At 48.0% G+C, this 24,808-nt stretch overlaps 2 protein-coding genes across 2 annotated transcripts; both read left to right on the top strand.

Moving 5' to 3' along the window:
- The first annotated feature begins 1,333 nt into the window (after window positions 1-1,333).
- LOC138795154 (uncharacterized) lies at window positions 1,334-18,354 on the top strand. Its single transcript, XM_069974136.1, has 3 exons — window positions 1,334-1,462; window positions 3,114-3,235; window positions 16,036-18,354. The coding sequence occupies exons 2-3, from the start codon at window positions 3,114-3,116 to the stop codon at window positions 16,601-16,603; spliced, it is 690 nt and encodes a 229-aa protein (XP_069830237.1). The 5' UTR covers window positions 1,334-1,462; the 3' UTR covers window positions 16,604-18,354.
- Window positions 18,355-22,197: 3,843 nt separating this feature from the next.
- On the top strand, window positions 22,198-23,040 carry LOC138795346 (olfactory receptor 13C9-like). The gene has a single exon (XM_069974334.1). The coding sequence runs from the start codon at window positions 22,198-22,200 to the stop codon at window positions 23,038-23,040; it is 843 nt and encodes a 280-aa protein (XP_069830435.1).
- Window positions 23,041-24,808: the final 1,768 nt, after the last annotated feature.

Genomic DNA, 24,808 nt, shown 5'->3' with positions numbered 1-24,808 from the left:
CGATCCCCCCCAGCAGATGGAGCACTGATCCCCCCCAGCAGATGGGGCACCTATCCCCCCCAGCAGATGGGGAACCTATCCCCCCAGCAGATGGGGCACCGATCCCCCCCAGCAGATGGAGCACCGATCCCCCCCAGCAGATGGAGCACCGATCCCCCCCAGCAGATGGGGCACCGATCCCCCCCAGCAGATGGGGCACCTATCCCCCCCAGCAGATGGGGCACCTATCCCCCCCAGCAGATGGGGCACTAATCCCCCCCAGCAGATGGAGCACCGATCCCCCCCAGCAGATGGAGCACCGATCCCCCCCAGCAGATGGAGCACCGATCCCCCCCAGCAGATGGAGCACCGATCCCCCCCAGCAGATAGGGCACCGATCCCCCCCAGCAGATGGGGCACCGATCCCCCCCAGCAGATAGGGCACCGATCCCCCCCAGCAGATAGGGCACCGATCCCCCCCAGCAGATAGGGCACCGATCCCCCCCAGCAGATGGGGCACCGATCCCCCCCAGCAGATGGAGCACCTATCCCCCCCAGCAGATGGGGCACCGATCCCCCCCAGCAGATGGAGCACCGATCCCCCCCAGCAGATGGAGCACCGATCCCCCCCAGCAGATGGGGCACTGATCCCCCCCCAGCAGATGGAGCACCGATCCCCCCCAGCAGATGGGGCACTGATCCCCCCCAGCAGATAGGGCACCGATCCCCCCCCCCAGCAGATAGGGCACCGATCCCCCTGTCAGATGGAGCACTGTGGGTGGTATTCCTGCCTCCCGTGCCCCAGACCCCTTTTTTAGCCTATGAATGTACACACCCAAAATCGTCTAGCAAAAACTTCCCATATATTAAGGGGGAGATTTATCAAAGGTTGTAAAATTTAGACTGGTGCAAACTGCCCACAGCAACCAATCACAGCTCCTCTTTTCTTTCAGCACTGCCTAAAGCTGAGCTGTGATTGGCTGCTGTGGGCAGTTTGTACCAGTCTAAATTTTACTCCCTTTGATAAATCTCCCCCTAAGTGTTTATCAACAAAATTCAAAACCCCTAAATAATGATTAATATTACAACAACAATAGAAACATATCTTTATTGGTATATCAAAAATAAGCTGTAAAATACAATAAAATACAATAACCTTCACTGGAACATACACATATACTGATGGAGCTCACCCATTCTAATAGAGCCACAGGATAGAACACATCACACAAAAGCAATCATATCACTGTAATTACACATAACAATAGGGTGGACTTTCCCTTTAAGACACATTAGCTTTAGAGATAATGAAACCAGATACATAGAGTGCAAATGAAAGTGTCAGTAAGTGAAAGTGAAACTATCTCAGCCGTTCTTACCTCGGGCGTCCACGCTTCCTGTTGGCTCAGACCTCCGCAGGTTACCCACCACACTCTCTGCTCTCTACTCCCACAGTAACTGCTTCCCGGGACCCGGTAGTCCGGTAAGTGTAGATTTCTCCATCCTCCATAATGTGAGCCTGACTGGGAAGACAGCAGGAAGGGAAGCCCGAGCGACTCATGGTGTAATGTATACGATAGGATCACATTATTATCATCATATTTTTGATGATTTATATCATGATTTTTTTTAGGGTACACCACCTTGTGTGTACATGACGGGGAGCACTTTATCTTATATACAGCCTTCAAGAGAAACAGATGGCTGATCTCAGGGAGACCAGCCAAACGGTAACACTGCCGGCTGCTAGTGAAAGCGCTCAATGCAGTGAAGTTCTAGGTGCATTGCCCCCTGGGAAACATAAATAAGCAAAAGAAGAGCCAGTGGAGCCTCATCAAAGAGTCTCGAAACACAGGACTAGCCAGATATCCCTCCGGGAAGGACCCGTCCCACACTGATGAGGGGCAACACCCCGGAACAGCAGTCTGTGGATGGACACCTGGCCTTGGTTTTTCCCTTGTCATTACACTGACTTATAGGGCCAGTTAATATGGTGGATGTGGTGGTTTCCTTACAGAAGTCGCCCCTCGGCTGATTCCTTCCCGGAGGGGTATCTGGCTAGTTCTGTGTTTCAGGACTCTTTGATGAGGCTCCACAGGCTCCTCTTTTGCATATATATAGCCTTTGTCATTTTCACACAGAGGAGGAGATCCTGCACTGTCTCTGTACACAGCCTATAAAGCAGCAGCAACAGCAGCATGGCAGCCACAAGAAAGCTGTAGTGAACTGTGTACCACACCCTGGAGAGAGGTCTCATATCTGTCTCTTAGCTGTCTCTTCCTCTGTCTATGTAGAGAGGTTCTCCCCTTCCTACCCCCCCCCCCCCATAGACTAGCCTTCCTTGTAACCTAATCCCTAAATTGCTATACTGCGTCATAAACATAAAAAAGGCCGTAAGAAGTGATGTCCATAGGCACCCTGATCGGGAAAACACCCCAAAAATGCTGGACAAATAATTAAGAAAATGTATACACCACTTTATGGAATACAAAAAATCTAAACATGTAAAAAAAATTTCATGGTAAAAAGATAGAACAGTAAGTGCCCAGGAGGCGGGTGGAAATAAAGAGAAACCATAGAATAAATCCCCTGAGATTTACAATACTGGGCACTGGGCATAAAGGGCATGGTTACACTTCTATATGTATCGCTAAACTAGCCAAAGGGGCGCCCAATCTACGCCACAGAATGAGAAGAGCAGGGATAGCCAAGAGGTCAAACACTTATGGCAAAGGACGTTACCCATACACCGCGCCCTTAGCAGGGTACCGCCACACCACCCACCTGGTGCGCACGTCACATAGTGCTTGGTTGACCAAGGTGTCTTTTGTAGATGTGTAACCCCACACTGGGGTGTATTCCTGATTAGGCGTTCTATACAAGTAATAACCAGTAAACAAAGGGTTTTGCCCTTGATTGTGACCTTGTAATACGGGAAGTCCTCTCTCTTACATCAGCTGCCACTTCCTCATCTCACACCCAGTTCAGTGTTAGAGGAAGCCAGTTACTGATCCAGTTTCAGCAATAGTCGGGGAGGGGATCTCCTGACCAGTGCTGCCCTAGTAACCGAGCTCCTCATCTGTTGGGGTTTGGGTCTCCTTCTTCTCTATTAATAACCTTTTCTCTCTTTATAGATGAGGATGGGACCTGTGCTCCTGGCCGCCCTCTGCCTGTGGAGCTGTGTACTGACAGCGACTCCTCTAAGCCCAGAGCAAGTGGGAAAAATCACAAACTACATTGAGCAAAACATCTTCAGGTGAGAAGCCTTAACTTAGAATAGCCGGTAATAAGGCAGTGTTCACACAAGAGTCGCTGGTCCAGCTTTACTATTGCAAAATTTTTGACACAATTTTTACCAAATACCGCCTGACTTGCGTTACGTTTATTATACTTTATATTATATGTTTGAATAGTTTTCTGGGTAGATGCAGTCTATATGCCCCAACATGTTGGTCCACAATTTGAGTTTGAAGTAACCAACTAATACCTGGTAGAAAGGTAAAATCCACAGTCTCCAGGTCAGCTGGATTCATCCATCAGCCGGAGACACTTGGGTCAATCTGGGGAAGACTGTCTAGTTTAAAGTGTTTCTATCATTAGAAAAACTTTAACATGTTACACACTTCAAAAAATGTGACTGGTCAGGGTCAGTGTCAGGGTTGGGGTCTGGGTCATGATCTGGGTCAGGGTCGGGGTCAGGGTCTGGGTCAGCATCTGGGTCTGGGTCTGGGTCAGGGTCTGGGTCGGGGTCAGGGTCTGGGTCAGGGTCTGGGTCAGCATCTGGGTCTGGGTCAAGGTCAGGGTCTGGATCTACAGCTGATCGTTAAGGTCTTTTTACAGGGGCCGATTATCAGGCAGGGAATACTACTGGAAATGTTTCTGCAGCCAATAATCGGCCTGTTTAAAGGTGACAGCGATCAGCAGAGGATTATTGGCTGATCCCATCTTTTGAGTTGGCTTTTAAACTTATTTTTATCAGCCGCACATCTTCCTGTGTAAATAAGGGTTTGTGTGTCCGAGAAAGGCAAATGGAGACCGACAGCAATGGAGATTACTATATACTGTATATATAGTGTGGTCTGGGATATGTATACACTGCTTAAAAAAAATAAAAGGAATACATAAACAACACAATATGACTCCAAGTAAATCAAATTTATGTGAAATCAAGCAGTCCACTTAGGAAGCAGCACTGACTGACAATCACTGTCACCTGCAACTAGCAAGACCCCCTCAATAACAGAGGGTTCTGCAGGTGGGGCCCACAGACCACTTACCAGTATCTAGGCTTTCTGGCTGATGGTTTGGTCACTTTTGAATGTTGGTGCTTTCACACTGATGGTAGCATGAGACAAACTCTACAACCCACACAAGTGGCTCAGGTAGTGCAGCCCATCCAGGATGGCACCTCAAAATGAGCTGTGGCAAGAAGTTTTTCTGTGTCTGTCAGCGTAGTGTCCAGAGGCTGGAGGCTACCAGGAGACAGGCCAGCAAACCGGGAGACAGGCCAGTACACCAGGAGACGTGGAGGAGGCCTTAGGAGGGCAACAACCCAGCAGCAGGACCGCTACCTCTGCCTTTGTGAAAGGAGGACCAGGAGGAGCACTGCCAGAGCCCTGTAAAATGACCTCCAGCAGCCACAAATGTGCATGTGTCTGCACAAACGGTTAGACGCCAACTCCATGGTATGAGGGTCCTATGTCCACAGATGGGGGTTGTGCTCACAGCCCAGCACCGTGCAGGACACTTGGCATTTACCAGAGAACATCAGGATTGGCAGATTCAACACTGGCGCCCCCTGTGCTCCTCACAGATGAGAGCAGGTTCACACTGAGCACATGTGACAGAGGTGACAGAGTCTGGAGACGCCGTGGAGAGCGATCTGCTGCCTGCAATGTCCTTTTGCATGAGCGGTCTGGCAGGGGGTCAATAATGGTGTGGGGGGGGGCATCTCTTTGGGGGTCTGCACAGCCCTCATGTGCTTTCAGAGGTAGCCTGACTGCCATTAGGTAGCGAGACCCTCAGAGCCCTTGTGAGACCATATGCTGGTGCGGTTGGGGTTCCTCCTAATGCAGGACAATGCTAGACCTCATGTGGCTGGAGGGTGGCAGCAGTTCCTGCAAAATGGAGGCAGTGAAGCTATGGACTGGCCGCCCGTTCTCCTGAATCCCATTGAGCACATCTGTGACATCATGTCTACTCTATCCACCAATGTCACGTTGCAGCACAGACTGTCCACGAGTTGGCGGCTGCTTTAGTCCAGGTCTGGGAGGAGATCCCTCAGGAGAACATCCGCCACCTCATCAGGAGCATGCCCGGGCCTTGTAGGGAGGTCATACACCTCATCAGGAGCATGCCCGGGCCTTGTAGGGAGGTTATACACCTCATCAGGAGCATGCCCGGGCCTTGTAGGGAGGTTATACACCTCATCAGGAGCATGCCCGGGCCTTGTAGGGAGGTTATACACCTCATCAGGAGCATGCCCGGGCCTTGTAGGGAGGTCATACACCTCATCAGAAGCATGTCCGGGCCTTGTAAGTAGATCATACAGCCACCTCATCATGGGCATGCCCAGGCCTTGTAGGGAGGTCATACAGACACCTCATCAGGAGCATGCCCAGGCCTTGTAGGGAGGTCATACAGACACCTCATCAGGAGCATGCCCGGGCCTTGTAGGGAGGTCATACAGACACCTCATCAGGAGCATGCCCGGGCCTTGTAGGGAGATCATACAGCCACCTCATCAGGAGCATGCCCGGGCCTTGTAGGGAGGTCATACAGACACCTCATCAGGAGCATGCCTGGGCCTTGTAGGGAGGTCATACACCCTTATCAGGAGCATGTCTGGGCCTTGTAGGGAGGTCATACACCTCATCAGGAGCATGCCTGGGCCTTGTCGGGAGGTCATACACCTCATCAGTAGCATGCCCAGGCCTTGTAGGGAGGTCATGCAGACATCTCATCAGGAGCATGCCCGGGCCTTGTAGGGAGGTCATACATCCACCTCATCAGGAGAATGCCCGGGCCTTGTAGGGAGGTCATACAGACACCTCATCAGGAGCATGCCCGGACCTTGTAGGGAGGTCATACAGACACCTCATCAGGAGCATGCCCGGGCCTCGTAGGGAGGTCATACACCTCATCAGGAGCATGCCCGGGCCTTGTAGGGAGGTCATACACCTCATCAGGAGCATGCCCGGGCCTTGTAGGGAGGTCATACACCTCATCAGGAGCATGCCCGGGCCTTGTAGGGAGGTCATACATCCACCTCATCCGGAGTATGCCCGGGCCTTGTTGGGAGGTCATACAGCCACCTCATCAGGAGCATGCCCGGGCCTTGTAGGGAGGTCATACACCCTTATCAGGAGCATGCCCGGGCCTTGTAGGGAGGTCATACAAGCATGTGGAGGCCACACATATATATATATAAATATATATATATAGACATTACAGCAAAGTTAGATCAGCTTTAATTCTGTGTGTGACGCCACCTCCAGGCTGCCATTGGGTAATACATGAAATTTCCAGGGATGGTGTGTGTGGGACGTTGGTGTCAGCTCATTCAGCTTTGTACAGAACAGAGTGTGACTGAGAAGATTTCATTCAGTCACAACTAGGAATATACCAGTACCAGTACCAGTACCAGCCAGTAAAAACCCGTCTGATGACTTAATAATGAACCATAGAACAGAGAGGCCGGTGAGCATAGCATAAAGGTCATCAGTTTGTAAAATGAAAAAGGTGTCAAGGCCCAAGGGGGCAAAGAGACAGAGCGAGTGGGCCCTAAGGTTAGCACCTCCCACTCTGTCCTCGACTACTCGCAGAGCAGGTCCTAACCAACCGTCCACAACACGGACAGACAAATACAGACAAAACACAGGCCAAGACAGGACACGGAATAGAATGGTCAGACCGGCCGAGTCAGCAACAGAGAGGGTGAGCAAGGTACAATAATGGCAGACAGAGGCCTAGTCAGAAAGAGGCAAAAGTGGGTTAGGGCCCTATGACACCAACAGATTATCTGACAGATTTTTTTCAGCCAAAGCCAGAAACAGACTATAAACAGAGAACAGATCATAAAGGAAAGACTGAGATTTCTCCTCTTTTCAAACCCAGTCCTGGCTTTGGCTGAAAAAATCTGTCAGATAATCTGTTGGTGTAATAGGGCCCTTAAACTAGTTGTGATTGACAGTCCCTTCACCTCGCATTACTTCCTTACCAGTCTGGGATCTGTGTTGTCTGGGTGTCAGAGGACTAGACCAATCATGCCCTGGACCCGAACTCTGACATCACATAAGAATACCACCAGCCCTCTGCTCTCTTTTGGATTTGATTGCCATTAATTGCTATTTTGCCATTCATGTATGACTATTCTTTTGTGTTTTGTTTGTCTTGTTTTGTCTCTGTGTGCACTTTTGCATTAGTAGGAACTGCCGACCAGTAGTCACTGACCACCTAGGGTCAGACCGCTAAGTAAGAGACAGCCAGGGTTCCAGCTTCCCTAGTCGTAATTTTTAACACCCCATTTTTAAAGAATTAGGACCTGTTGTTCCCCAAAATAAGTAATGGTTGTAGGTTTGCAGCTCTAAAACAGCACACGTCAATGGTATACTGCACCTTGGTAGTAAATGGGTCATTACAGTCATGGCCAAAAGTTTTGAGAATGACACAAATCTTCTATTTTCCCATGATCCCCTGTCCTCTGGTTTTTCTGTGTGTTTGTCAGATGTTTTTATCACATACAGAAATAGAATTGCAATCATATTATGAGTAACAGAAGCTTATACTGACAGGTAGATGAGTTACTGCAGCAAGTCTATAATATTTGCAGTGTTGCGGCTTCTTCTTCAGGACCTCTGCAATTCTCCCCGGCTGCTCTCATACAACTTCTGGACCAAATCCTGACTGATAGTCGTCCATTCTTGCACAATCAATGCTTGCAATTTGTCAGAATTTGTTGGTTTTTGTTTGTCCACTCGTCTCTTGGTGATTGACCAAATGGGATTCTCAATGGGATTAAGTTCTCAATGGGATTAAGATCTGGGGAGTTTCCAGGCCATGAACCCAAATCCTCTATGTTTTGTTCCCTGAGCCATTTAGCTACCACCTTTGCTTTATGACAAGGGGCTCCATCATGCTGGAAAAGGCATTGTTGGTGGCCAAACTGCTCTTGGACGGTTGGGAGAAGTTGCTCTTGGAGGACGTTCTGGTCCCATTCTTTATTCATGGCTGCGTTTTTAGGCTGTGAGACTGTGAGAGAGCCGATTCCCTTGGCTAAGAAGCACCCCCACACATGAATGGTTTCAGGATGCTTTACAGTTGGCATGAGACAAGACTGGTGGTAGCGCTCACCTCATCTTCTCCCAATAAGCTGTTTTCCAGATGTCCCAAACAATCAGATAGGGGATTCATCAGAGACAATGACTTTCCCCCAGTCCTCAGCAGTCCACTCCCTGGACCTTTCCCCCAGTCCTCAGCAGTCCACTCCCTGGACCTTTCCCCCAGTCCTCAGCAGTCCACTCCCTGTACCTTTCCCCCAGTCCTCAGCAGTCCTCTCCCTGGACCTTTCCCCCAGTCCTCAGCAGGCCACTCCCTGGACCTTTTGCAGAATATCAGTCTGTCCCTGATGTTTTTCTGGAGAGAAGTGGCTTCTTTGCCGCCCTCCCTGAGACCAGGCCTTGCTCCAAGAGTCTCCGCAGTCTCACAGTGCACAGTGCAGATGCCCTCACACCTGCCTGCTGCCATTCCTGAGCAAGCTCTGCACTGCCGGTAGCCCCATCCCGCAGCTGACCACACTTTTAAGAGACAGTCCTGGCTCTTGCTGGTCTTTCTTGGGCGCCCTGGAGCCTTTTTGGCAACAATGGAACCTCTCTCCTTGAAGTTCTTGATGATGCGATAGATTGCTGACTGAGGTGCAATCTTTCTAGCTGCGATACTCTTCCCTGTTCGGCCATTTTTGTGCAGTGCAATGATGACTGCACGTGTATCTTTAGAGAGAACCATGGTTAACAGAAGAGAAACAGTGCTATACAGAAATACAAGTACTAAAGTGGCACGCATGCTAGACTGTATTACAGAAAATACTGTTCTCATCTACCAAGTGTAGAAATCAGAATTTTAATATAAAGTCATGGCACAGCGGCAGCAGGAAACCTCACAAAGCATTTCAGGCAGAGGGCAGGGCATAGAGTCTGGCTCCAGGGGCAGAAGAGGAAGTAGCAAGGAAGAGGGTCCAGTGGCAGGCCTGAGCTTCCTTTGTCACACCAGAGTCGTGTTCACACGTCTAATTCCACAGTCCTGGAGTGGCTGGCTCACACTTTGACGTCCACAAGGATGAGTAGTGAGACAGCCAGCCAGGTATCTGTGGGTACCTCGGACACGACCCTGACTTGGCACGGGTACGCAGCAATTCCCCCACGTCCTCCATCTGTCATCATCAGCAACATCCCGCTAACTTTTGATCCACCGCCTGCAAGGGAACTGTTGGCGTGTATGAGCAGCCAACTGCTCTTTGATGATGATGAGCACGTGGGGGAAGAGACAGGGGACAATCAAGTGCAGGGCATAGCTGTGTCGGAGGCGATATCAGAGCAGGCCCATGTTAGGCCTGGCAGGAGAGCAGTAGTCAGTAGACGAGAGAGGGCTGATGAGGATGATAGCATCATTCTGGAACAGGATGATGCTACATAGGATGTTACATGGGATCCACGGCAGGATTTGGCTTATTCGACGGATTCATCAACAGGGAATCCGTCCGCCAGCAGGCCCACCACAACTAAGAAGCAGACAGGCAGCAGTAGTCAGCAAACAAGTCGGAAGCGTGGCCGGGACAAGTAGATGACCACGGGGGAAACCTCCTCCACTGTAGGTCCTATTATCGGCAGCGCCCGCCCATCCTCGGAGCCTGTCGATACTAGACTCTACACCTCGCCTGTATGGCAGTTTTTTAAAAAGTGCCCAGAGGATACTTATGTGGTCATCTGTCGCCTGTGCGACAGGCGCATTAAAAGAGGCAAGAATTGCCATCCTGGCACCAGCGCCATGGCTGCCCATATGAAGCGCCACCATAGGAAAAATGAGGTGATAGTGGGTCACAGCAGGCCCAGGAAGACCCACGGTCAACAGCAGCAGGAAACTGCAGACCTCCTCTGTGAAAGGGAGTGTGGCTTTACTCCCTTCTTCGGCTGGTGGCCCCTGTGTTGCTAGCAGTAGGCAGCCTGTCATCATGGAATCCCTATACTGGAGGCAGACATATGCACCCAGCAATTCCAAAGCAGTCAAGCTGAACGCCCACCTGGCCAAGTTGCTGGTGCTCCAGGCTCTGCCGTTTAAAGTTGTTGACTCGTCACCTTTCTGTGAACTGATGTCGTGTGCGGAGCCACAGTGGAAGGTGCCGAGTCCACACTACTTTTCTAACACAGATATCCCGGCCATGTATAGCTATGTTCACAAAAAGGTTGCTGACTCGCTGAGCCATTCAGTGAGCAGACATGTACATTTAACGACAGACATCTGGAGCTGTAATTATGGCAAGGGCAGTATATGTCCATTACTGCTCAGTGGGAAAATGTAATATGGCCGGCGGACCCCCAGCAACTTGGCCAGGGAAGGGCGATGACACCACCCCGTTCTCACAGCAGGGTTCCTGTGTTGTGGTCCTCCTCCACTTCTTCTAGTGGGTCCAAAGCCTCCTCAACCGCCAGTATTTCTCCCTTGTACCACTTGGGTGTAGCATGGAGGTGTCACGCTGTGCTGCATCTAGCCTGCCTGGGTGAAAGGAGACACACAGGGGAAGAGCTGCACCGCCTGCTCGAGATGGAAATCCACTCGTGGCTGACTCCACGCCATCTTAAAGTTGGGACGGTGGTGAGTGACAATGGGAGCAACATTCTCTCCGTGCTGCGTCGAGGAGGTATGGGGCACGCCACTGTGTATGGCACATGTTTTACACCTAATAGTTACACACTTTCTAAAGTCTTCATCCCATTTACACACTGTGCTGTCAATGGCTCGAAAGCTGTCTAACCATTTCAGCCATTCAAGTCGCTCTCACCACATCCTCCTCGACCTGCAGCGGAGGAACCGTCTTCCCAACCATCGTCTCATTTGCGATGTAGCCACGCAGTGGAACTCCAACCTCCACATGCTGGACCGGCTCTATGAGCAGAGGAAGGCCTTGACTGATTTCCTCTTGATGCAGGCGGACATGGCGACCCCCCTGTGTAACCTGGAGCTTGGGCAGTGGCAGCTCATGTGTGACACCTGCCGCTTGCTACGACCCTTTGAGGAGGCCACCTTTCTGGTCAGTGGGCAAGACACAGGACTGAGCGCCATCATACCCATGCTTCATGTACTGGAGCTGATGCTGATGTGACTCTGTGGCGAGGGAAAACAGGTCTTGCCACTGTCGCAGCCTGGGTCGCTGGAGGAAGGCTTGGTGGAGGTGGAGGCAGAGAAAGTTGAGGAGGAGGAGGACCTGTACGCACAGAAACTCTTAGGGGAGATGGGTTAAGGAGAAGGAGATGAGCCTTCCTGCCAGACAAGAGGGGGGCCAGAGGAGGATATGCAGGGCTATGAGGAGGATGAGGAGGATGGAGGCAGTACCCATTGGCAGTATGCTGTGGAGATGGAGGTGGGGATTCCTTCCCACTCCCTGGTTGAAATGGCTAGGTGCATGTTGATATGCTTTCAAGCTGACCCACGCTTGCAACGGATTCATTAATGGGACGACTTCTGGCTGGTCACACTACTGGACCCATGGTATCTCAACAAGCTGCGTGAATCCATTCACCCTTCCCAACGGGAGGAAAAAATGAATTAGTATAGAGAGGAGCTGGGTGCACATTTAGTGGCAGCCTTTGGAACACTCCGCTCTCATTCACGCCATTCCCACCAGGGCCACACCAGCAGCGCTGCCTCCTCCACATCCTCCTCTAGCACCTTGGGTGGCATGAGCAGCGGCACCAGTCTGAGCCTGATTTCCATGATGCACGCTTTCATGCAGCCATAGACTCTACGTTGCCACCTAACGTGCCGGAACCCCTGGACTACTGGGTGGGAGAATTAGATGTCTGGCCACAACTCATTGAATTTGCTTTGGACATACTCTCCTATCCGGCCAGCAGTGTGATAGTATCACTATGTGTCATCCGAACGAGTTTTCAGCGCAGCAGGTCATATTGTCAGTCCCAGGAGAAGGAGATTGTCCTGTGATAGTGTGGAGCGTCTGACTTTCATCAAAATGAACGCCACCTGGATAGATAAGGACTTTGTGACACCTGCTCCTGATACCACAGAGTAGGATTTGGTCCTGTTGTCACCAAGATGTAGGACCTTTTCTGCTTCTATTATGGCCTATATGTGAACTAAACCTTACTGGTCATTCCACCATTCATTCCACCATTCCTGCTGCTGCCCTGCTACCTCTCTCCTGTCCATGGACCTCATTATTCTGCTTCCGTTGCTTGTGTCACCCCATTACAACTGCTACTCCTGCCCTGGCCTCCATGTTGGCTACTGCCGCTCCTGCCCTGGCCACCAAGTTGACTACTGCTGGGCCTTCACTGGCCTCTATGTTGACTACTGCTGGGCCTTCACTGGCCTCTATGTTGACTACTGACGCTCCTGTACTGGCTTCTATGTTGACTACTGCTTTTCCATCCCTGGCCTCCATGTTGGCTACTGCTGGGCCTTAACTGGCATCCATGTTGACTACTGCTGGGCGTTAACTGGCATCCATGTTTTCTACTGCTTGGCCTGCCCTTGCCTTCATGTTGGCTACTGCTGGGCCTTAACTGGCATCCATGTTGACCACTGCTGGGCCTTAACTGGCATCCATGTTTCTACTGCTGGGCTTGCCCTTGCCTCCATGTTGGCTACTGCTGGGCCTTAACTGGCATCCATATTGACTACTGCTGGACCTTAACTGGCATCCATGTTGACTACTGCTGTGTCTGCCCTTGCCTCCATGTTGGCTACTGCTGGGCCTTAACTGGCATCCATGTTGACTACTACTGGGCCTTAACTGGCATCCATGTTGGCTACTGCTGGGCCTCAACTGGCATCCATGTTGATTACTGCTGGGCCTTATCTGGCATCCATGTTGACTAATGCTGTGCCTGCCCTTGCCTCCATGTTGGCTACTGTTGCTCCTGCCTGACCTTCATGTTGGCTACTGTTGCTCCTGCCTGCGCTCCATGTTGGCTACTGTTTCTCCTGCCTGGCCTCCATGTTGGCTACTGCTGCTCCTGCCTGGCCTCCATGTTGGCTACTGCTGATCTGGCCTGGCCTCCATGTTGGCTACTGCTGATCCGGCCTGGCCTCCATGTTGACTACTGCTGCTCCTTTACTGCATTTGTGACCTTTTTCCTGCATAGACCCAGTAATGGTGAGTTTCCTGCATAGACCGTGTAATGGTGAGTTTCCTGCATAGACCCTGTAATGGTGAGTTTCCTGCATAGACCCTGTAATGGTGAATATTGAAGTAAAAAAAACTGGCATCCATATTGACTACTGCTGTGCCTGCCCTTGCCTCCATGTTGGCTACTGCTGGGCCTTAACTGGCATCCATATTGACTACTGACGCTCCTGTACTGGCTTCTATGTTGACTACTGCTTTTCCTGCCCTGGCCTCTATGTTGGCTACTGCTGGGCCTTAACTGGCATCCATGTTGACTACTGCTGGGCGTTAACTGGCATCCATGTTTTCTACTGCTTGGCCTGCCCTTGCCTTAATGTTGGCTACTGCTGGGCCTTAACTGGCATGCATGTTGATTATTGCTGGGCCTTATCTGGCATCCATGTAGACTACTGCTGTGCCTGCCCTTGCCTCCATGTTGACTACTGCTGGGCCTTAACTGGCATCCATGTTGACTACTGCTGTGCCTGCCCTTGCCTCTATGTTGGCTACTGTTGCTTCTGCCTGGCCTCTATGTTGGCTACAGCTGCTCCTGCCTGGCCTCCATGTTGGCTACTGCTGATCCGGCCTGGCCTCGATGTTGACTACTGTTGCTCCTGCCTGGCCTCCATGTTGGCTACTGATGCTCCTGCCTGACCTACATGTTGGCTACTGATGCTCCTGCCTGGCCTCCATGTTGGCTACTGATGCTCCTGCCTGGCCCTCATGTTGGCTACTGCTGCTCCTGCCTGGCCTCTATGGTGGCTACTGCTGCTCCCACCTGGCCTCCATGTTGGCTACTGCTGATCCTGCCTGCCCTCCATATTGGCTACTGTTGCTCCTGCCTGGCCTCCATGTTGGCTACTGCTGCTCCTGCCTGGCCTCCATGTTCGCTACTGCTGCTCCTGCCTGGCCTCCATGTTGGCTACTGCTGCTCCTGTACTGGCCTCAAATGACTATCGCTGGACCTCCACTGGCCTCCAATGACTACTGCTGCTCTTGTACTGGCCTCAAATGACTATTTCTGGACCTCCACTGGCCTCCAGTGACTACTGCTGCTCCTTCACTGCATTTGTGACCTTTTTCCTGCATAGACCCTGTAATGGTGAGTTTCCTGCATAGACACTGTAATGGTTAGTTTCCTGCATAGACCCTGTAATGGTGAGTTTCCTGCATAGACCATGTAATGGTGAGTTTCCTGCATAGACCCTGTAATGGTGAGTTTCCTGCATAGACCCTGTAATGGTGAGTTTCCTGCATAGACCCTGTAATGGTGAGTTTCCCGCATAGACCCTGTAATGGTGAGTTTCCCGCATAGACCCTGTAATGGTGAGTTTCCCCCATAGACCCTGTAATGGTGAGTTTCCTGTATAGACCCTGTAATGGTGAGTTTCCTGCATAGACTCTGTAATGGTGAGTTCCCCCCATAGACCCTGTAATGGTGAGTTTCCTGCATAGACACTGTAATGGTGAATTTCCTGCATAGACCCTGTAATGGTTAGTTTCCTGCATAGACCCTGTAATGGTGAGTTTCCTGCATAGACCATGTAATGGTGAGTTTCCTGCATAGACCCTGTAATGGTGAGTTTCCTGCATAGACCCTGTAATGGTGAGTTTCCTGCATAGACCCTGTAATGGTGAGTTTCCCGCATAGACCCTGTAATGGTGAGTTTCCCGCATAGACCCTGTAATGGTGAGTTTCCCCCATAGACCCTGTAATGGTGAGTTTCCCCCATAGACCCTGTAATGGTGAGTTTCCTGCATAGACTCTGTAATGGTGAGTTCCCCCCATAGACCCTGTAATGGTGAGTTTCCTGCATAGACACTGTAATGGTGAATTTCCTGCATAGACCCTGTAATGGTGAATATTGAAGTAAAAAAAAAATGACTTTAAGATATTGAAAAGATAATAATGTTACTGACATGTAGAGCCCTAAATTCAACCAAATACACTACCCCCCCCTATCATATAGATGCTTTAAACTATGAAATCCGAAGAAATCTAAAAATCAGTGGAACCGAACTTTTCAAAAAAATCCGGAAGTCCGGTCGGAACGAACTTTTGAAAAGTTCGCTCATCTCTACTGGTCACTCAGTGTTTATAGCACCAGTACTACTAATTTTTGGATAAAGGCAAAAGTTTATCTTGGGCCCCCCTTTTTACTGACAGTGGCTTTGGACTGTCCAGACTTTCAGCTACATTACTGGCAATGGTCCCTCTAAGCCTTTATGGCCTATGAGCAGGACAGTAAGGAACCTGACATTGAGGAAGACAGAGCATCCCGGCAGATGGTATCAAACAGCATCCAGGTCTACACAAATAAAATTAGGTAGAATAAATGAAAGCTTTAATGTCTGGGCAGAGAAGGATTAAAGTCAGAATCACTGATGATCTACAGAATGAGAGAATGAATTCACAGACCACTTATTCCACTTATGTGCCCCCTATTTCCATTATTTCTCTATGTAAAGCATTTGGCTCTGTTTGGCAGCTCCATTCAGATGGGACTTCAGGGTCCCCATTCTGAAGATTGGGGAGGCCCCAACAGTCTTCCCCCACAATCTTACGCATGTCCTATCTTGTGCATACTGTGGATAGGGCATAGCCTCCCTTTAATAATGTTTGTTTCCACAGAGTGAAGTTCTCTTCTGTCTTGCAGGGGTTTGCAGGAACAGTATGCCTATTTTGTGAAGTTTACTGATCAAGAATGCAACAAAGATTTACAAACCGGCGACTTTGATGAAGCTCTGAACGTGGAGAAGTCTGCCGGCATCCCTGACAAAGTGGTCAAGAAAGAAATCTACATTGGAAATCGAATGGTGGCTGCATCCTACAAAAAAGAGAAGAGATATGAAGTTCACGCCGAATCCCGCCTCCTAAACCCCCTCTCCGATACTGGTAAATCCCCCATCAGCACCCTCCTGGAGAAGAACCCCGCAGCTGGCTGTGTGGTGTTCTTCTCCCTGAACTCCCCTTGTGTACAGACCTGTACTGATCCTAAGGGGAAGTACAACATCATCGACAAACTCAACAGAGTCAACCTTCCCGGGAACCGAGTCTTCGCCTACACCAAAGTGTTTGAGAAGGATAAGAAGAGGCCGGAGAATGAAGTCTGGAAAAACTGGGGAGAGCTGGATGCAAAGATGTCTTTACTTCGCTGTAGTGGCAATAATTGCATTAAATGCTTCAACAATGGCGCCAAAGACGAGAAGTGCTACAAGGGTTAATCCCCCTCAGATGTTGCTGCTTTGCATGTTTAGAGTAAAAAAAAAAATTATAATTAAAAAGCCATGAAAAAAAACAATACCATTTACAGTAGCAGATAAATGTGGATTTGCTTTGCTTATTAATACACTAATGCAATGAAGGGTAAAGTGCACTCATTCCTGACATCACATAAATGTATACATCTAATAGGTGGTAGCATTGAGCGAGCATTCTCTATTAAGCATACGGCTGCTCGATGCGAGATTGAGCGCCTCATGGGGCTCTGGTCAAAGTGGAGGTCTCCTCCCTGCATGTTTGCCATCTTAAATGATCCAATAAACATGCGGGGAAGTTCTGGCACATCCTTTTATACTGTAGGAATGTTGGCTACTGGCATAGAAGTTCTTGGCCAGCCACATCAGGTGACCAGGGTCTATATAGGCTTGGGTCACCTTATGCTCGGCTCATATACATGCAGTATGGTTACCCGACAGGAGCAGGCATACAGTAGAACTGTTTAAATCTCATAGGGCCGGCATTACGCTCATATTAGAATAAGAATAAATCTATGCTCCCTGTGATGTAGACATCATGGGAGGTATATCCCTAAATGAAAAAAGTGAGTTACAAAATGAATATGTTAAAACATTGGTTATTTGGCACATTAGAATTTTGTTGGGTAAGAAATACAATAAATGGTGGGATGCAGTCCGTAACAATACATTCATGATATGCAAAGTGCTGTGAGCGCTAACTTTTGATGTTTCCTCAGGCCAATAGTCTAGTAGAAAACTGTGGGGAGAGAGTGCATGTGAATGCCGGGATGCTGTAACAGTTCAGTCACAAAATCCTGCAAAAGCCTACTAGAGCCAATGCAATGGTATTTATTCCCACGCCAATTATGTTTCCTATGGATCAAATGGAACCCTGTGGAGAGAATGAGTATAAGGGCCATATTACACCAACAGACTATCTGACAGATTATTTTAAGCCAAAGCCAGGAATGGATATGAAAAGAGGAGAAATCTCAGTCTTTCCTTTATTACCTTTAGTTCCTGGCTTTGGCTGAAAAAAATCTGTCAGATAATCTGTTTGTGTAACAGGGCCCTAAGTTAGAACGTACAGTAATAGTAATTGACTTTCCACTGGACATCTAACTAACATTCATTCACTCCACAGAGTTCCATTTGATCAATAGGAAACCTAATTGGCGTGGGAACATATAGTCGTGTAAGCTCTTACAGGACTATGCATGTTGTGAATGACCTGTCACAGCATCCCGGCATTTACAAGTACTCTCTCCCCACAGTGTCCTGATTATTGACCTTAATTAGTGTGGGAAAACAGCTGTGCAGAGTTAATGCTCACAGCTCTATTCATATATAATTGTATTGTTATAGACGGCATCCCGGCATTTACTGTATCTCTTTCCCGAAAGAGCTGTAATGTGCTTATTATGCAATGTACTACTATATTTGTTTAGTAACACACATTTTTTGTTTAGGAATACAGTATATCTCCCATAATGTCTATATGGCAGGAAGCATACGTCTGCGCATCGAACCAGATACCCTCCCCTCTGCCCAGCAGGGGGCACCTGGCTAAATGCTCTAGTCTCTTACTGACTTTAATGGGGTTCTTTACTCGATTCGAGAACATTTTAGTGCTCGCTCATCACTAATAGATAGATTGGACAGCTTATATATTATGGTCATCTGCTATTTACATTTTTACAGAGCCTAATAAATATAATCACTGCAAATGAAATTTACGAATATTCTTGTTTTCTTTATTTCTACCATATCTAGTCCCATAATTCCCAATATCTGCTGTAATACATGTAAGACCAGTGTCTTGAGAAGCTATGGCGAGGAAATACTGTAGATTGGCCTTCCCTTCACCCTCTTTAGAATAACTGATCTATATTTACTAGAAATGATAAATCTGGAGACGGTCATAAGAGGTTGGACTGGTGCGCTTTGGTCCACTAGAGACTTAATCTACGCAAAACATTTATGGACTGGAGATGAGAGTGCAGCGAGCCGGGGTAACGGGAAGAGAGGGAGGGGAGTGAGGAGAGGATGATGGTGATGGTAGTCTCTCCTGATAGTGTGGCGCTGAGCTCCTCTGTGAGGGGATGCACTGAGGGCTGCAGGGGGAGAGTGTGCTATACCTGCAGGATGGCTGGAACTTGTCACGGTCACAGGTGGGCACGAGGGCTTCTGCAGGTACAGGGGGACTCTCTGGCGCTTCCCGGGTATCCCTCTCTCTTCTGTGGCTGCTGCAGCGGTTTCTGTAGGGGGGCTGCACCCGTGTGTAAGGTGGTCGGTGGTGTGGACCTGTAGTTCCCCCGGGGCCAACCCCAAAATACTGCTGCCTGGTAATATGGCCCTTGATGGTGGTGTGGTGCAGGTGGACCAGACAACAGGGAGACAAGGAGGGAGGCAGGGTAACAACAACTCCTTTACTGTAAGACTTGCAGATGTTGTACAGTCCTTTGGTACACAGCAGTGACTACTGGCGGCTTTGACTGAGCTACTGTGCTTGTGAGAGCCTGGTGGTGTGTAGAGAGACGACCTGCCTTAGGTCCTGGTCTGCCAGTACGTGTGGGACGCTGGTGAGCACGGTGATCCTGTGGACTTCTCCCAATGGCGCTAGGGTCTGCTTCTCCCCTCCCTGTCTGCCAGGGAGCTTCCTGCAAAGTTACTGGGCCGGGCCTTAGGCCACAACTTTCGGTTCCCAGAGGATCCAGGGGTCCTAGTCAATCCTACCCCCCGAATGTCAGGAAGATGGGTGCCGAGGCTAAGTTAACTCGGCTCCCTCCTACAGCCAAGTCTCTCCACTGGGTGTCTGTCTTTAGGATTCCCACTGACTGTATATGTGCTGGCCCTTTCCTGAGGGGGCACCTGACAAACTGTCTCTCAAGGTCTCTCTTTCTCTCACCTCCAGCTGTCTGTTCTCTTGCTGCTCTGTGTAAGATCTTTCTCCTTGTTCCCCTCAGCAGCTTCTCTCTCTGTGGTGATCTCCTGAGGTGATGTTATCCCCTCTACAGCTGGTCACTTGTCTCACTAGTCTCTTGTCTCAGCTTGTCTCACTTGTCTCAGCTAAGCTCTGCAACAGCCAGCCTTATATAGGGGGCCTATCTGCATAACCACACCCCCTTCTAGCAACTTCCAAGCTTACCACACTACCTAGAGCAGTTCCCACTAAGGTCAGTAGATGTCGCTGTTGTGTAGTGTGCAGTGTAAGCATGTAACCCATCTCTGCCTGCCAGTTACTGGTACAGAGAAATACAAATAACAGTTTAGACAATAAAACACTTGTTTACAGGTGCCATCCTCAGCCCAGCCACAGGAACCATGCTCTGGTATACTACAAGAGGCTCCCATGTTAGTCTTCGTTTCGTCATCTGATTCATTCTTGGTTTTTGTCGTAATCCTTAATTTTAATTATCAATCAAACCATCCAACTATCATCTCTGCTCATCAAATGCCTTCTCTTCACCTTCCGATATTGAAAAGTTTTTCCTATCGACTACCTGCTCTACTTAAAGTCTTTAGGGTATATGAGTCTTCAGACCTACTGTTAGAACCCAGGAAAAACAACTGCTAAAGATGCCTAGTTCTACATTATAGTGACCAGCCACCATAGCTGTAGGCTTAGACAAAAATGTTAATGTTTTACGTGAACCGATTACAAAAACCTCAACTACTTGTATTGGATGGAGATTATCAGTGGATTTGATGGACATTTTGTCACAGAACAAGCACCTAAATCAGGGATGGGGAACCTTTGGCCCTCCAGCTGTTGCAAAACTACAATTCAAATCAGGCTTTAGCTTTGGCTGTCCAGGCATGATGGGAATTGACCTAAATCCTCTTAAATTGTAAAGATTTCAATGAGCCTCAATATTATATGAATTGCCAGTTCATGTCAATGACCACTTTGTAATGCCTATGGAGTGTAGCACCCAGAACCTTCCGGGGCTCCTGAGGTCCCTCCATCCTTCCCCATTGTATAGACTTGCTTTACATGCACAGCAGATGTCCATAATTATTAAAGACAACAAGTGACATCAGATGTGATGTAGAGGTTACTGCGGCTCTATGGTCTCCGGGAGACTTTCTCTTCATCTACATCAGGGAAATACCTAATAGCAATTCCTTAATGTCCTGTTAGCTGATGAAAGGGCGGCCATTACACAGATTACACTCTGGAGCCTGATAACATGGCTGTAAGTGGTATATAGGTAACAGGGCTGATGGCACCATCAACTGTGTGACTCCATCTCCGTATCCTATACATCTAGGAAAACTCAAGATCTTTTCTTTCAAGAATGAAGAAATAATTTTTGCTTTAATCACTATACAATCACCACGTAAAGTACAGAAAACGTGTCTGATGGAAGCTGTGAGGGACGGACACCAGCAGTGACTGGCGGATCAGCTACACTGGCTCCATCATAGGGTCTGTCATCTGTGCTGTTCCTCCATCAGATGTGACGGACGTTGTAACCTGACGGAAATGTAGAGGATCAGATTTAGAGGATATTTTATAACATTCGGACAAGTTTTGACTGTAAGTTCTATAATTAGAATTGTGGAATTATCAGTTTTTTAGGAATTGACTTTTAGTAACTTTCATTTTTGTGCTTCAACAAAATCTTTGTGGTTTTAGAAAATTGTTTCCTTATAATCTGTGAATCTCCAAAATGTATACACATCCCAGCAGACTTGGAGCTGGCCCTACAGCTAGTGATGAGCGAACTTGTCAAAGATTCGGGTTCTGTGACGTTCGTCTCATCCCATACTCTTAGTATTTCATTCCAGTTGGAGTCAAATGCCAAATTTTGGGGTTCGGCAAGTTTGCTCATTGCTACAGGCTGGCCCCAACCTGAAGACTAGTCGCTACAATAGATATTGTGAAACACATAGACAGAGACAAGTCAAACGCAATGACTACAAGGTCCACAAGGCAGGTCAGTAACTAGCGGTCGTCGCAGTACAAGTCAGAACCAGAAGGGAAAGTCAGGGAGTCACGCCAAGAATCCCAAACCAGAGAATTCACAAACAGGATAAGAATAGCTAGCTTAGGCACACACAAAGAGCCACCTATGGATGATAGGGGTAGTGGTTTATAGGGACTGGAGTCCCAGCCCCAGGACCTATAGGGACTGCAGTCTCCAGCCCCCTGAAATACACAGAGAGCTGACTGGCAGTCAGCCAAAATACAATGCAGACCAGCTGCCCTGTCTAAACACGTGCGGCGTGGCCACGGTCACGGCAATTGAAACTAGGGACATCGTTGGCGCGCCCCTAGCAACCATTCGCCAGTTGTCAGGGATGTTGTCATCGTTTCTAGGTGGCCTGCCACACGCTCTGGTGGTCCCAGAAGCCAAACGCACCGCCCGGCTCTTGACACAGGTACTATATATATATTTTTTTTTTTCAGTAATAACATTTAATAAGTCTTTTAGACTGAAAAATATATCTTCTGTAGGTTCTGCGTACATGACATGGATTACGGCAACCAGACCTTGCTGAATGAGTTGCTATTGACCGGATTTTGTCAGAATTTCCAGGCTTGTCTTATACAGTTTGTCGTCTTTTTAGCGATGTATATACTGACCATCACGGGGAACAGCTTCCTGGTCTTCATCGTCATCCTCAGCCCCCAGTTACACACTCCTATGTATTATTTCCTCTGTAATTTGTCTTTTATCGATCTGTGCTTCACATCCAGCTCTTTACCAAAAATGCTGTATGATACATTTTCTAACCCAAGGAGAATTTCCGTCACCGGATGTTTGGCCCAAATGAACATTAGTCTTCTTCTGGGTATAGCTGAGTGTCTGTTACTGGCGGTGATGGCCTATGACCGGTATGTTGCTATATGCTCCCCCTTACGTTACACCACCATTATAAGCTGGAGGCTATGTAGATCCATCACTGTTATTATGTGGGTAGTAAGTTTTAATTTGTCACTTATCCCGACCTTCATAAAACCTCTTGTGTTCTGCCGAGGAAACAAGCTGGACCATGTAGCTTGTGAGATTTTGGTGGTTCTTGAGCTGGCGTGTGGGGATCTCTCTGCTACTAAGTTCTTCATGTTTGTTCAGAGTTTTTATATTCTGTTATTACCTCTTATATTCATTGTGGTGACTTATATTTGTATCATTAACTCCATATTACACATCCATTCGGCTCAGGGTAGATGTAAAGTCTTCTCCACCTGCACCTCCCACCTCACCGTGGTGATCATGTTCTATGGGACAAGTCTGACTATGTACACGGGACAAGCGAGATTCTCTTCTTACCTGAAATATATTTCTGTAAGTTATGGGATTGTTACTCCTGTGCTGAATCCTTTGATCTACAGCCTGAGGAATAGTGAAGTGAAAGGCGCCTTTAAGAAAACATTGACCAATTATTCAGAGACCTTTGGAGATAGAGGATAGACCTTTAGGGCCCTATTACACGGGACGATGTGTAATTGCAGGGAACGATCGAAAAATCCTTCGCGTGTCGTTGATCGTTGATTTAGATCTGAGCCCAAAATTATCGTTAATATCTATAGAGTTCTAATTTTTCTTTTAGTTTTGCAATGGTTAAATGGTTATGGTGTGAATTATAATGGCTATTATATTGGGAGGAAATGCATCTGCGTTGAGATTTAATAGAACTAGTTCTAGGCGAATATGATTGGTGAGGCAAATTCTAGATAAAAAGTTGCCCAGTTTCATCCAGAAATTTTTATTCGGTTGAGACTCCCTCCAAATGTGTAGAAAAGAACCTACTGCATCACACCTCCAACATTTATTAGGTGAGCCGTTTATTAAAGATAAAGGAACTAGATACCAGATTCTGTACTGAATTTGTTCCCATATTGCCACATGATCAGAACAATGTGAGACACTAGATACAATAGGGTTCGCTTGTTTCCATAATCAGTCATTGATATAGATAGACTTTCCTCCCATTTAGATTTATAAGGGTACATGGAAGATACATAGGAAGAAAGGAGAATTATATAAGCACTAGAAATTAGAGATGAGCAAATAGTGAAATATTTGAAAATACGAAACTCGTTTCGAATAGCCCCCCCGATATTCAACTCTTTGATCGAATATTAAATCCTATTATAGTGTATGGGAGAAAAATACTCGGGACTTGGAAATCAATATTCGACCACTTGGAGGTCACCAAGTCCACAACGACACCTTAGATAATGATACCAAAACCTCTGGATGCATCTGGTACAGCAGGGGAAGCATGTCTGGGTACATCTATCACACCGCAGTATTATGCCACTGTTAAGAGTTTATTCTCTGTATAGCAATACAGTAGCCATTTTGTATCCTCATATATATATATATATATATATATATATATATATATATATATATAAAATAGTATATAGATATATTAACTTGTTTTCTACATTTCTGTTAAGACTTCGTCCAGTTACCAGCTAGCACTGGAATGTTTAAACATAAGTTAGTCCAGTGGCGTAGCTACCATAGAGGCAGGGAAGGTGGTTGCTATGGGGCCCCTGGAGGGAGGGGGCCCAGGGAAGATAAGAGCCTCCTGTGTCCTTTTGCTTAACCCCTTATGTACTGCAGTGTGTAAGAGACCCAGTGTTCTCTTACATGCTGCAACACAAAAAAGGGTTAATATAAGCTCAAGACAATTAGCTCTCTGATAACCTCTGACCTCTGAGCTCCTGCAGAGGTTAGGGGTTATCAGTGCAGGAGTAGCAAAGGGTAGAGCTAATTGTTTCCTGCATTAACCCTGTGTTTGTGTTACAGCATGTAAGAGAACACTGCGTCACTTACACATTGCAGTACATAAAGGGTTAAGCAAAAGGTAGTCTGCTCCTGCACCTATGTATATAACCATGAGGCTCCTAATACGCTCTTATAGTCAAATACAGTGGATGGACAGAACAAGCAGACATTGGCTTTCTCCTCTGCCAGTCACTGTTGTGGCTGCACGCAGGATTCTGACTGGCCACAAGAGAATTTTTTTTTGCCACATCACCGAGTATATATATATATATATATATATATATATATATATATATATATATATATGGGAGGGGGGGCCCATACAGTTTCTTGCTATGGGGCCCCATGAATCCTAGCTAGTCCCCTGAGCTAGTCCTATCTCTTGCGTAAAAGAGCTCAGCTCTTCTTGAGAATGTCCACCTGGTATCTATACATACTT

Source organism: Dendropsophus ebraccatus, chromosome 6 (genome assembly GCF_027789765.1).
Source record: "Dendropsophus ebraccatus isolate aDenEbr1 chromosome 6, aDenEbr1.pat, whole genome shotgun sequence".
In the NCBI taxonomy this organism is placed as follows: domain Eukaryota; kingdom Metazoa; phylum Chordata; class Amphibia; order Anura; family Hylidae; genus Dendropsophus; species Dendropsophus ebraccatus.
This window is presented reverse-complemented; position numbering and strand designations above follow the sequence as displayed.